Source organism: Engystomops pustulosus, chromosome 2 (genome assembly GCF_040894005.1).
Source record: "Engystomops pustulosus chromosome 2, aEngPut4.maternal, whole genome shotgun sequence".
NCBI lineage: Eukaryota > Metazoa > Chordata > Amphibia > Anura > Leptodactylidae > Engystomops > Engystomops pustulosus.
Window position 1 is genome coordinate 164,909,526 of NC_092412.1, and position 13,508 is coordinate 164,923,033.

The window sequence follows — 13,508 nt, forward strand, 5'->3', positions numbered from 1 at the left end:
TCACCACACTATCTAGCCATTCCATTACTTCATTGGGTTATCAAGAAAACTGTCTTGTCTTTCCATATCACTCGCAGTCGAGCTGGGAATAACATGGAATATTGGATTTCCTTCTGTCGAAGCCTATTCTTGGCTTCAAAAAACTATTTCTGAGTAAATGACCCTCAAATTCAGTTTTCCCAATTTGTCTCATCTTCCGCGAGTTTCATAAGTATGGGGCGGGGCATAACACCGGGGATGGGGGGGTTTACTCGGAACCCTATGAGCTCTTTCTATATAAGAAGAAAATGATGCGAAACCTTCTCCAAGGATCCCATTTAACTAATCCTGCAAAAATTTAATGGCATTACCCCCCTCAACCCCTTCCGGGAAGCCCAGACATCTTAAGTTGGTGCAACGTGACCTATTTTCTAGGTCAATAAGTTTCTTTTTTTGATCTTCATACCCGGATTTTAATGTTTTCATCTCCGCCCTCAATTTACACATACCATCTTCTAAATCTGATGTCCTAGTCTCCACCATATCTAAACTTTCCCCCTGTTTGTGTACATTTGCTCTTATGGAGGCCATTTCTTCTTTAAATTGGCCAATTTCTTTAGACAAAGCCACTATAGACCCCTTACATTCCATAATAGCTTCAAAAATCTCAGTCAGAGTGGGGCCTCTTCCTCCCTCAGCCTTCTCTTCCGAGTGTTGAATTATTCCTTGGGAATCTACCAACCCACTTGCCTCAACTTCATCTGAGGTACCCTGGTCTGTGGGGTTTTCCAGCACCTTAGGTTGGCTATTTACAGGGGGGTTAGAGGTGCCATCCTGTGGATTTTCCTCATTCGACCGGATCACCTCCTTAAATGGAGAGACCGGGTCCAGCTGAGGTCAGCTCGAGCCTACTCGTTTCTCAACTAACTTGGGGGAAACCGCATATTTATCTAGCTTTTTAACAGCATTTTCTCTCACTTTCTCGACCACTTTTTTAGGTGTTTTACTTAGGGAGGAAACGGGGGTGACGTTTGTCCCCTTTTTCTTGGTCCCTGATTGCTTGTTCATGATAATACTCTGCAATACTCATGTATTACAGAGTACTAGCAGTGCCATCCTATGCACGTGCCAGACGCCATCTTACCGGCAGTTCTTGCAGGCAACACTGGGGTCCAGATCGAACCCCAGTGATGCCACAGCAACTATCAGTGCCCCCCAAAAACGGTTCGGGGGGGGGGCGGAGTGATCGTGGGTGAAAGATCCCCCAGAAGCATGTTAGATGCCACGGTCGCGCTGACTGCGGCATTTAATGGGTTAAGCGTCAGCGATCGGAGCACACACCAACCGCTGGTGTTACACGGGGCTGCCGGCTTTGTTACCCGTGTTTCCTGATGCTGGTTCGGCTCAGATCTTGAGCTGATCCTGCATCGGCTCAGCGTCCGATGTAGCAGACGCTGAGCGCTAAGTCACCGCTCTCAGCATCCGATATATTGGACGCTGAGTGTTAAGGGGTTAAGGAAGCGATAGCCTAGGCAATTTCCTGCTCACTGATGGGGTCGCCAGAGCTACCTTGGCCTCAGGGGTGGGGGAGGGAAAGGAAAGAGAACTTAGGTAGTCAGCAGACTTCCGAGTCGACACACTGTACCTAGAGGAATACAGGGATGTGTAAAAGACTCCAAATGCTTCTAAAACCCTGTCAGGGTCACGTAGCAGAGTCGCAGAGTCACCTGGATCACGGACCTCAGTAACTACAGTAGGCTCAGAATCTACCTTAGCCAGGCGAGCGAGCAATGTCCCATAGTGATCCCCATGTTCAAAGTATTTCTGTTTGGGGAAAAAAAACAATGGTTGTTTAGTTTTGTCCGTCATTACAGTAGAATATATTCTCTGCGCATCACACCATGCCTGGAGAGTCTGTTCTGAGGGGTCTCGTACATATGCCAACTCAAGTTGTAACGCAGCGATTTCAGACGCAATCTGAAGTGGATCTGGAAGTGATTTTTTTTTTTTTTTTTTTTTTTTTAAATTGTTTATGGCCTGGGACACGGTTTTTCAAACAAAAGTCTTGAAGGCATCCAAGTAGTCCAGAACACAATCTAACATTTCCAGATGGCTGCTTAACTTGGCATCATTTTTTCAAACATCCTTTCCTTTTTTAGGATGTTAGGAGGCTTATGACACAAAACAACGATAGAAGCATGCACGATAAATGACTTTGGCCACCAGGGGGAGCTGGTATAGTGGGACAGTGCACATTATCTTGTGTTTTGGCACAGTGCACATTATCTTGTGTTTTGGCACTGTCCCGATGTTGTGCTCAGTTTGTGACGATGTTCATAACTTTTAAATGTTTTTAATGTATTTTTGTGGTGTGTTTTTCTCAATAAAGACTATATTACCTGATATTAGTTATTGTGCATGCTACTATCTTTACTCTCTCATACATGGCAGTGCTGGTCCATTTCTGTCTGTGTTAGGAGGCTTATAACTGTGGGAGATTTGGCCCAGTAGAGACCGTGGTAGCGGGGTGCTGTGATGCAGTTCAAGACAGTGACACCAAAGTACAGTCCAAACAGGTCTCGCCTGCGTTTATTGCAGCAGCAAAATAAAACAGCCTTTACATTCAGGCATTAAATAAACAAAAATCCTACCCGTCAGGTTGCTAACTATACAGGTGTTCACTAACTCACCACTATACAAAATCACTTGGCTGCTCCAGGCACAGAGGTCAGGGCTGTGTGCTCTCCAGCCTCCTTCCAGAGAGAGACACTTCCAGCTCTGCTGAGCGGTTTAAAAAAAAAGACTGATTGGGCTGCTCCCATCACCTGTGTCCAAGGTGCTGGACACCCAACCTCAGCACTAAGGCCTTGCATAATAGCAAAACCTAGGGGAAACATACCGCCCATCCACAGTTAACCCCTTCAGTGTCTCACATAACTTACAGGTGCAATTTTTCAAATTTCCACGAAAACCATCAACCTATTTTTGGAGGGACCAATTTAGTTAGAAGTGACTTTGTAAGGCCTAAATGAGAGAAACTCCCCCACAAATGATACCATTTTAGAAACTGTACCCCTCAAAATATTCAAAACAACCCTTGGGAAGTTTGTTAACCCTATAAGCTTAAAAAATAAATGGAAGTGAAATTACAGAAATGTAATTTGATTTAACAATCTATTCATTGAATGCTAAAATTTGCACCTTCACCAAGGATTAAGAAGGAAAATGCATTTTACATTGTTTAGTGCAGGTCCTCCTGAGTATGCCAATACACATTTTGCTATATAGGCACAGGGTGGCACTTGGAAGGGAACAAGCATTTGGTTTTTGGAGGAAAAATATGGCTGAAAAAGTTTTCATATGTCAGGATGCATTTAGTGATACCAAAACAGAGGAGAGCACGGTGTAATCTGTGTAATTGCCACAACAGATTCAATTTGGCCCCAAAAAGGAAAAAGATGAAAATTGTCTAAAGTCGTTTCACCCCAAATTTTTGTAACCGTCCCCAAAAATGTGTAAAACTATTTCTGCGGAGCTCAGAATTGCCCTAGGTGTTCATATAAAATTTAGAAGGTTCTCAGTGCAGCTAAAAGTTTCTTGGCAAGAGTAGACCTGCCTGGTCAGCCTATGCTTATAATCAACATGCACCCAACTACAAAGATGGCGACGCTGAACTGCCAGGTAATACAGAAAGGGGTCCAGGAGAGCAGTCCCTGCCTGTGCTTTAGGTCGTCGCAAATCCTCCAAATAAAAGAGGAGAACAAAGAGGGATATCTGCATGCTCCAGAGTATACAATAAATTTATGCGTCCGGATACAGACACGGGCAAGTATTTACTTTGATTGTCTTTGAGATAGGTAGAGATTTAGCTTTTTTGAATATGTGAATATTCTGTAGGGCACGGGCCAGGGTTAAGAGTAGACCCTACTATCCTGCAAAAGCAGAACAGAGGGAGACACACAAAGATAAAGAACAGAGGAGCCCCATCTTACAAAAGATCTTGGATACTTGTAGAAAGATCTCAGGATCTGGGTGCTGTTGCTGGCGACTTAAATCATCCATCCCACAACTTGGAGAATTTAGCTGGACTGTTCTTATGTTTATAAACCAATAGGGAACACTATTTGAAAAAATCTTGGATACATCCAGCGTAGTACAATTTTTTCTGCCTAAAATTGTTTCCCTGAGAAATATCTTTTCATGATGTGTCCAAGCCTCCTTATCTGAAAGGCCAAGCAGGCAAACCTCCTGGAAGTGGGATATAGGTTTCTAAAGTGAGGAAAGAAAGCACTTTCATCCAAAATGACCGAAGTGTTGGACATTCCCAGATCATATTGGTGAAGGCAGCAAGGGCATCAATGGCATTCTGGGGAAAAAGTCTCATCTTGAATAAATTGAGAGGGGTAAGGTAGTTTTGGTGAATGTACAGTATAATTCTATTTCTTCTATTGCATCTTTATCAAGGTTTGGCATAAAGGACTACCATCTCTCCACTGCTGGCAAGGGGGTAGTGGTGGCTTTAGCATCGATCAAGTGGGAGTAATAATCTTTATTTATGTAGCGCCATCCTATTCCGTAGGAATAGGAGCACAAAAATTCATATGGAACAATAGGAGTTAGGGTCCTGTTTGCAAGAGCTTACAGAATGGTAAAAAGCTTATATAATGTTCCAGCAATTCTTCACAAGGGAATAGAACAAAATATAATATATTCTCTGGGACTGCAAAGAATCCTGAAGCTTAGAGTCTGGTGGTTGCTGGATAAAGGATGGGTGGAGGACACAGCATGGGTTAGTAAAGAGTTAAAAATTCATGCAGTAAACAAGTTTTTTAGCCATGCCTAAAGAGATGGGTTTTAAGAGCAGGTTTAAAACATTGGTGGTTGGGTGTTAGTCTGATAGTTCGGGGTAGAGCATTCCATAGAATGGGTGCAGTTCTAAAGTAGTCTTGGAGACGCGAGTAGGAGGTTCGAATTAAGGTTGAGATTAATTTGATATCACTGGCGGACCTAAGACCAAGGGTTGGGGGGCAGACTGAGATTAGTGAGGAGAGGTAGGAAGGTACATAATTATGCAGGGCTTTGTGGATGAAGGTCAGTTACAGTAGCCTAGTCGATAGTGAGTCAGAGCAACAATTGGCATATAATATATTGTTCGTACAATAAAAGTAAATCATTACTAAGCCTGTATAGTGAATGCTGTTAAAAAGAAAAAAAAAATGCTAATATTTGCAATTTTGTGCATCCAACCAAACAAAAAAAAGCAATAAAAGTGATCAAAATGTCACATTTTACCCAACAATGATATCAATAAAAAAGAGAAGCAATAATAAATCTCAATTAACAAAAAAAATCAGATTTTTCTCTCCAAATGAGTTTATTTAGCATATTAATTCAACGCTAAATAGCCTTACAGATGGGATATCGTCATGATCATTCTGATCCATAGAACATAAATAAAACATTATCTGAGCTATACGGAGTATAAAACAAAGAAAAGTTGACTCTTTGTTGACCATGGACAGAAATGCTCATCCAAGTCGTTGGGTAGTTCCCGCACCTTGGATGTGCATTTTCAGACCTTCACAAAATGCGGAGCTGAACAGCCATCAGCCGGGGCCCGCACCGTACTAGAGGTTAACAGACTCTATAAAGTTGTTTTGCATATGTTGATGGGTATAGTTTCTATAGTACAGTAATTTTATAGGGTTTTACTATATAGCCCTCTCAAATTCACGTGAAAGCTGAGGCCTGGTTGAGTTTCATGATATTGAGAAAAATTGCATCTAAATATCTAAGCCTTGAAAAATTATGGAAAGCAAAAAAAACAATTCATCATACAACAGACATTTCAGAAATATTTTCTTTTTAAAGCTATCTTGGTTGTCCGATTAAATACCTAGAAAGCGGGACATTTAAAACTTTGAAAATTGAGACATTTTTAACCCTTTAGAGACCACCCATACGGATATCTACGTCGGTCACTAAGGGGCCTTAGGGTAGGCTGAATGATTTCTACATCGATCTAAGTTGAGGTCTGCACGGGCCCCCCTTGCAAGCAAGAGCAGAGCCCCAGCTGTCTTATGACCGTCAGGACCCTGCTTTAACAGTCTAGATCGGAATAAGTTCACCATTTTGATCCCGTGGTCAATGCTATGACCGTGAGATCTGCAAAACATAGTGGTAGGTTGATTAGATTGTGAGTCCCATTGGGGACAGGGACCGATTTGACAATCTCTGTGTAGTGCTGGGTAATCTCTTTTGCGCTATATAAATAAAGGAATTATTATTATTATTATTATTACATACCTGCCGAGGGAGGGGGCTCCCTCTCCTCCCATCACGGGGTGTCATCTTCACTGCCGGGCAGTCATCGGCACAAAAAATAAATAAAAATTAAAAATTTAATTAAAATGTCCCAAAAGTAACATATAAAGCAAAAAATAATTTTAAAAAATGCAAAATAATACAAAACACAAATAATATCACCGCGTCCCAATCTATAAAAATATAACAATTATTCCCGACGGTGAACCCTGCCATTTGCAACACACAAAAAATGTAATAAAAACTAATATAACGGTTGCAATGTCTCCAAAATGGTAATAATAAAATGTTGGCTCGCTACAGAAAAAATTACACCTTGGCCAACTCCGTACTTCTAACTACAAAACAATTATTGGAGTCAGAATATACTAAATGTAATCTTTATTTATTTTTTGGTACAAAGGGTTTTAATTTTTGGTAAAATCTATTAACACCTAGTAAAACCTATATAAATTTGTTATCCCTGTGATCGTATCAAACCAAAGAATATATTGAGATATAAGAGATGCCATTTTTAACGCACAGTAAAAGAAGTAAAAACAGAGCCCAGAATAAATTGGGGCAAATGTGGGTTCTTGTCGATATTACCACATTTTGAAGTATATTTACACTTCCTGTTAAACGGGATGGAATATAAAATACCATCAGTAGGAAGTACAATTCATTACACAGAAAACAAGCTCTCATACAGCGCTGTGCGAGGAAAAATAAAAAAAGTTATTGATTTTTTAAAGTAAGGAGCGATAAACTAAGTAAAATGGACAAAGCCCATCAGTGGCAAGTGGTTAAAATGTACCCCATACCACATGATAAAAAGTTTACATATTCTCTGGGACAAGGGTTTATAATAATTTATCTTACCTCAACGTGTGATTGCAAGTGGAGCTTTTGGATTGCGTTTTTAAAACGGCAATAAACACAGCCCCAGGGGCTCTACAAACAAGTTATGACACCTGAAAACTCTTCAAAATCTGTACAAAAGCTCACTGACGCCTTCCCTTCCCAGTGCCTTGACAGTGGGTTAAATCCATATATGGGAAGTCCTCTTACTTGGAAACCATGTCACAATATTTTCGTTGATACATCTTTCTTTTATTCGGTTAATGTGGATACATTTTGCGGCTAAATTAATGTATTAATAATAAATATTAGTGAATTACAAATCAAACCTTCATTTTTGTTTGCATTTCGGTAAAATACATAAAGGGTTAACAAGCGTCCTACCTACTGTTTTGAATAGTTTGAGGGGTAAAGTTAATGATATGTGGGTGGTTTCTACTGAAAGCACTTCAAAACCCCTATAGAAAGAAAGGTCCTTAAAATAATTGATTCTAAAATTTTCTTGAAAATTTGAGAGAAAGCTGTTTGCTTTGTGATCTTGTGTTGTAATAAAACAAAAGGACACAAAGCTGAGATATGGTAAATGTTAGTTAGTCTTCTTACCAAAATTAGTTATCATTTTGAATAACAGAACATTTTGAAGTTTGGAAATAGCACATTTTTTCAAAATGTATACCACATTATAATTTTTTCATTAATATCATAAATAAATGCTAAATATATCTACCAAAATTTTCCACTAAGTTGAAGTACAAAATGTCAAGGAAAAACAAACTTAAAAACACTTTAGTAAGTTAAAGCTTTCTAAAGTTCTAACTGGATAAAGTGACACATGAAAAATAAACCTTGGTTATCATGGCGTAATTGAACTTGGTCACTAAGGGGTTAATCTAAGAGCTAAATTTATCACTTAAATTTGTTCAACTAACATTTAGTAGAATGGGTCAAAATCACTTGGCTATGTTAAGAAATTCCAAAGTTGTTGTTATTGTTACCAATTATTGTTACAAATGTAGGATTTTAAAATTAGAGTCCGATCATTAAGCTTAAAGTGTTGGTGATCAGGATTTAAAGACACCATAGAGATGATCATTGCAGCCTTGAACTGAAGTGAAGCATCCACAGAGCTTCATCAGAGGTCGCCTTGGGCCGAGAGGTCCGTCTGTCACTCAGGTTCTCCTCTGTCAGGTGTCCTTAAAGTCGGGACCGCTTGTATTATTGACATGCTTTATATTAGAAAAATTGTTTTATAGGCAATAGTTTTTGCCAGGCTTTTTTTGCATCTGCTACTTTGGTAATTTATCTTGTGTCTTCCCTGCGTTAAATGTGTTTTTTTTTATTTTTCAGATCTCCTTTTGAGACATTTGTTTCAAATGTCGCAAAAATGTTGCACAAGTCATTTCTTTCCATTTTCTAAGTATGTTTTCATCTGGAGTTTTTTACGGCCCAAAGTTTAGCAAAATTTAGACAATTTGAAATGATAAATGTAATTTGCGACATTTAGCACATCTGTAATAGAAGATAAATGTATCTTACTGACGAAAAACAAATGTCCATTTCCTCAAAATATCCCCAAAAAGGGCAAAAATTGCAATGCTAAAAAAAAAAGGCAGACAAAACAGGAGTAAAAATAAAGAAAAAGACCCACAATTAGAGATGTATTAAGAGATACATCTCTCTATGTCAGTACCTTTAGCTTGTGTTACAGTTTAACTCTACTGAAGCTCTTAGTTAGAGAAAATCCTCCCATTGACAGTCAATGTCAGTGGTAAAGTGCTTGCCTTCAAATGTCAAGGTTAAGAGTTAGGTTCGCGTCATTGTAATGATCATTATCATGTGGATCCTGTCATCATAAAAAGGCCTCAAACTACTACCTGTATGTTATCTAGCAGCTTTACACTTTACAGATCATGTTTCTTTCATAGCCAGCATTGTTTCAAGTCAAGGAGACAGAGTTTAACTCAAGTCAAGCTCTCCCTGCCTCTGAACAGCTCCTCCCGTGACTTTACATCATGCACCAGACTGGTTATCGATGTCTCTGGTTGCAGGACCATCAATTAAAGTGAAGTGAGTGTTCTGAGACCGAGAAAGCTTGAATTTATTGTTGAACTGTTTTCCTCCTTGACTTTATACACCAAATTTGCACTCATTTCAAAGTTGAATTTCTGAATGAGGCCATCACCCTAAGCCATGAAAGAATTATCATTTGTAAGGTGTTCTTTACAACATACTGCTAGTGGTTTATTAGGTATATTTCTGCTGAATGGTTACTTTTAAGTGCCTCAGGGCAAAGGGCAGGGCAAAGTTGATCATGACAACCAATCAGAGCTTAGCTTTCATTTACCCACAGATTATAAGTTTGTACAATGAAATCTGTCCTCTGGTTGCCAGACCCTCCCCCCAGAATTTAAAAAGACGGTACATGACTTTACTGCCTTTCACTACAGCTGTCCTTGTAAGAACAAGAAGCTGCTTCTGTAGACAGACAAGCAAAGGACAACAGCTGTGGTGCCAGAGCTTCTTTCAGCTTGGTGGTGTTGGATCTGTAGAGACTTTACATTTTGTTTTTTTTGTCATTTCTGCTGTTTTTTTTTTCTCTAATGAAGTGAGTTACAGAACTAAATTACGGTATTCTTTTAGGCCGCTAATCATCAACTGCCAACCTAAATCTCTTATCTCTGACCAGCTTTTTAACTTTTTTTTTTTTGTTCTCTCCCACTGCCACCCATATTTAGGTATCTGGTGACACATCTTATGGGAGCTGACCTTAATAATATAGTGAAATGTCAGAAACTAACAGATGATCATGTTCAGTTCTTGATCTACCAGATCCTACGAGGACTAAAGGTATTTTTTGCATTTTCTATAAGGTGGGGATATGGAGGTTCAACATTTTTTTTTGTTTGTTTTTAACTATATATTGTTAAGTTATTATAAGTGTTTTTTTTTCCCAACACTAATAAAACTTTTTCATTCTATACTTTGCAGTGTCCTAATTAAGTACTGTAACTGTCTTGACTATTTTAAGGCTGTAAAATGCAGCCTTTTTTTACTTGCCTGGTTGTGTCTTTTCTGAACTGAATTCACTGAATAAAATTAGTTATTGTTTTTGCAACAACATGATCATGTGATGGCTTATCTTTGCGTGCAAGACACAAGTTTCATTTTCAGGGGCATCATTATGTGATTAAAATTAAAAGATAAAAAAAAATCAGTACAAGCAGTACCGTATATACTCGTGTATAAGCCAAGTTTTTCAGCACAAAAAATGTGCTGGAAAACGTCACCTGGGCTTATACACGAGTCTATTAAAATAAATTAACTTATATACTCACCCTCCGGCGTCCCGATGTCGGCATGTCCCGTCTTCTGTCATGGACGCGGCCATGTTATCTTCCTGGGCAACGCATACTATGAGGTCAGCAGTGGCCGCGTCATAGTATGCGCCTGCTGGAAGAAAACATGGCCGCGTCCATGACAGAAGAAAGAAGAGGAGCCGCGGGGAAGAAAGAAGACGGGAGGTGCTGACATCGGGGAGCCACGCCGACATTGGAGGGCGAGTATATAAGGTTATTTTTTTTTACCTGCTGGGGGGGGCTGGCTGGCTGTATACTACTAGGGGCTGGCTGTATACTACTAGTGGCTGGCTGTATACTACTAAGGGCGGGCTGGCTCTATACTACTTGGGGCTGGCTGGCTCTGTACTACTAGGGGCTGGCTGGCTCTATACTACTAGGGGGCTGGCTGGCTCTATACTACTAGGGGGCTGGCTGGCTCTATACTACATGGGGGCTGGCTGGCTCTATACTACATGGGGGCTGGCTGGCTCTATACTACATGGGGGCTGGCTGGCTCTATACTACATGGGGGCTGGCTGGCTCTATATACTACATGGGGGCTGGCTGGCTCTATATACTACATGGGGGCTGGCTGGCTCTATATACTACATGGGGGCTGGCTGGCTCTATATACTACATGGGGGCTGGCTGGCTCTATACTACATGGGGGCTGGCTGGCTCTATACTACTAGGGGCTGCCAGAAAAAATGCACAGAAAAAATCAGAGAGAATATTATCGGAAAAGAATAATTATAAAATCATTACAGTGATATATAGTTCATAAAATTCAGGAGTTTTTGATAAATACCATATGCATAACATATGCATAAAAATATCATCAATTAAATGGGTTTTCCCACAAAGACAAGTTAGGCCCTATACACAGGATAGGGCCTAACTTGCTGATCAGTGCGGGTCTTAGTGCTGAAACCCCCGCAGACTGCGAAAACACCCCGCACATGACCGTTCTGCTCCATTACTCTCTACGGAGCTGACGGAGACCGCCAAGCATGGGTGTCACCAGTAAGTCTTTGATGCAATATGCAGCAAAGACTTACCCGCTATGGAGAAGACATAAGCGTTTTGGCGGTCACGCCTTATTCATTCAGACCATGAATAAGGCGTGACCACCAAAACGCGTAGGTCTGTGTATTGGACTCTTTGGATACGTGTTCTCAGTTTTATATCGTGTATTCAATAAAAGAGAATCTTTGCTACGAATGTCTTGCAAGTCTGTGGAGCAATGCACACTGATCCACGAGCACCTGCATAGTATCAAAGACGGAGCAACTGGAAGGGGTGAGCTGAATCGACACCTTGTGTGTTTTTTGCTCCTTTTTCACAAACGTTCTACTGGTTGCGGTTTATTCTTTCGTCACCCCACACTTGTTCAAGCACAACACACACATCCACTTGAATAAAGTTGACACGTGTTAAATCACAACATTAATACACGCTCTCATCCCACCCCAATAAAAATGTCCAATACATCCCAAAGATCTTTATCAGCAATGGAGGCTTATGCCTTCCTTGCTGAGACTGATTCAGAAGGGGAGGATGCTCTATTTCTTTATTTTTCCTCCTCCTCCTCCTTCTGCCCCTCCTCTTCCTCAGGTGATGAGGGGCCCTCAAGAAGGTGACTCAGGACCACCGCCAAGCATGTTCCCCAGCCAACAAGTGATTCTTCATGGAACCCACCCTCTGCATGTTATGCCCCAAATTCCTGAGTTCGCGGGCAGCTCAGGAATTCATTTTGAGACTGATGGCCTCACTGAAATTGATTTTTTTTTTTCAAATTCTTTTTCTCTGAGGGCTTCCTAAATCTCATGGTGTCACAGACAAATTTATGTCCAACAATTTTATGCACAAAACCCCTCTTCATCATCTCTACTGCATCTACAGAGGTCCACCTAGAGAATGATGAAGTTTTGGGGTCTTGTGCTCCACATGGGCATTGTTAAAAAACCAAAGGTTAGGCAGTATTTGGAGGACTGATGTTTTTTTTTTTTTTTTTTTTACAGTTCTCCAATTTACCGCACGGTAATGACACGGCCATGCTTTGTGCATTTTTGCTGTAATGCAAAAATTTAAGAATGGCTTCAATGTCCACCTCTTAGTGACCCATCAATTGACAGTCCATATAAAATTAGGCCCATCTTCGACCATTTTGGCACAAAGTTTGTTGAGGCATACACCCCTTTACAAAACATCTGTGTAGACGGGACACTGGTACATTTCAAAGGCAGGTTAAAATTCCACCAGTACCTGCCCAGCAAAAGGGCAAAGTACGGAATCAAAATGTACAAGTTGTGTGAGAGTACCACAGGGTACACCCACAGGTTTAGGGTTTATGAGGGAAAAGTCCCCCGAATTAGCCCTCCAGAATGCCCCCCTTTCCTAGGAGTTACTGGGAAGCTTGTGTGGGATCCGGTGCACCCATTTCTGGATAAAGGTTACCACTTGTACGTGGATAACCTTTCATACCAACATTCCACTTTTCCAATCCTTAAGCACCAGAGGTACTGTAGCGTGTGGCACTGTACGCAAAAACCAGAGTGTCCTCCCGTGATCCCTTGTTGGGAAGCCACTTAGAAAGGGGGACATGAAGGCACTCTGCAATCAGAATATGATGTTGGTAAAGTATAAGGACAAAAGGGATGTCCTTGTTCTGACCACTATTCATGGGGACTCCAGCACCCTCACCCCTGTACAAGGTACCACCACCGCTGCCCCCAAGCCAGATTGCATCCTGGCTTGCAATAAATACATGGGTGGGGTTGATCTGTCAGATCAAGTGCTGAAGCCGTACAGTGCTCTACGGAAAACGAAGATATGGTATAAAAAGCTGGCCGTGTACATTGTACAGATGGCACTATACAACTCTTACGTGCTGTTCCAATGTGCAGGCCATGCCGTATCATTCCTCCATTTTCAAGAGGTGTTTATTAAGGCATTAATATTTGGACAGGAAGGACAGGCCCCCAGTACCTCTGGATTAGATGTCCCCCGTGTTGTGCCACGGCAACA

At 40.9% G+C, this 13,508-nt stretch overlaps 1 protein-coding gene across 4 annotated transcripts in view; it reads left to right on the plus strand.

The window, feature by feature from the left end:
- Positions 1-13,508, plus strand: part of LOC140118847 (mitogen-activated protein kinase 14) — a 337,108-nt gene that overhangs the window by 43,444 nt on the left and 280,156 nt on the right. For all 4 annotated transcript variants that reach the window (XM_072137220.1, XM_072137218.1, XM_072137219.1 and 1 more), the window contains exon 4: positions 9,879-9,990. In XM_072137220.1, the coding sequence (XP_071993321.1) occupies positions 9,879-9,990 (112 nt within the window). The remainder of the gene's footprint in view (positions 1-9,878; positions 9,991-13,508) is intronic.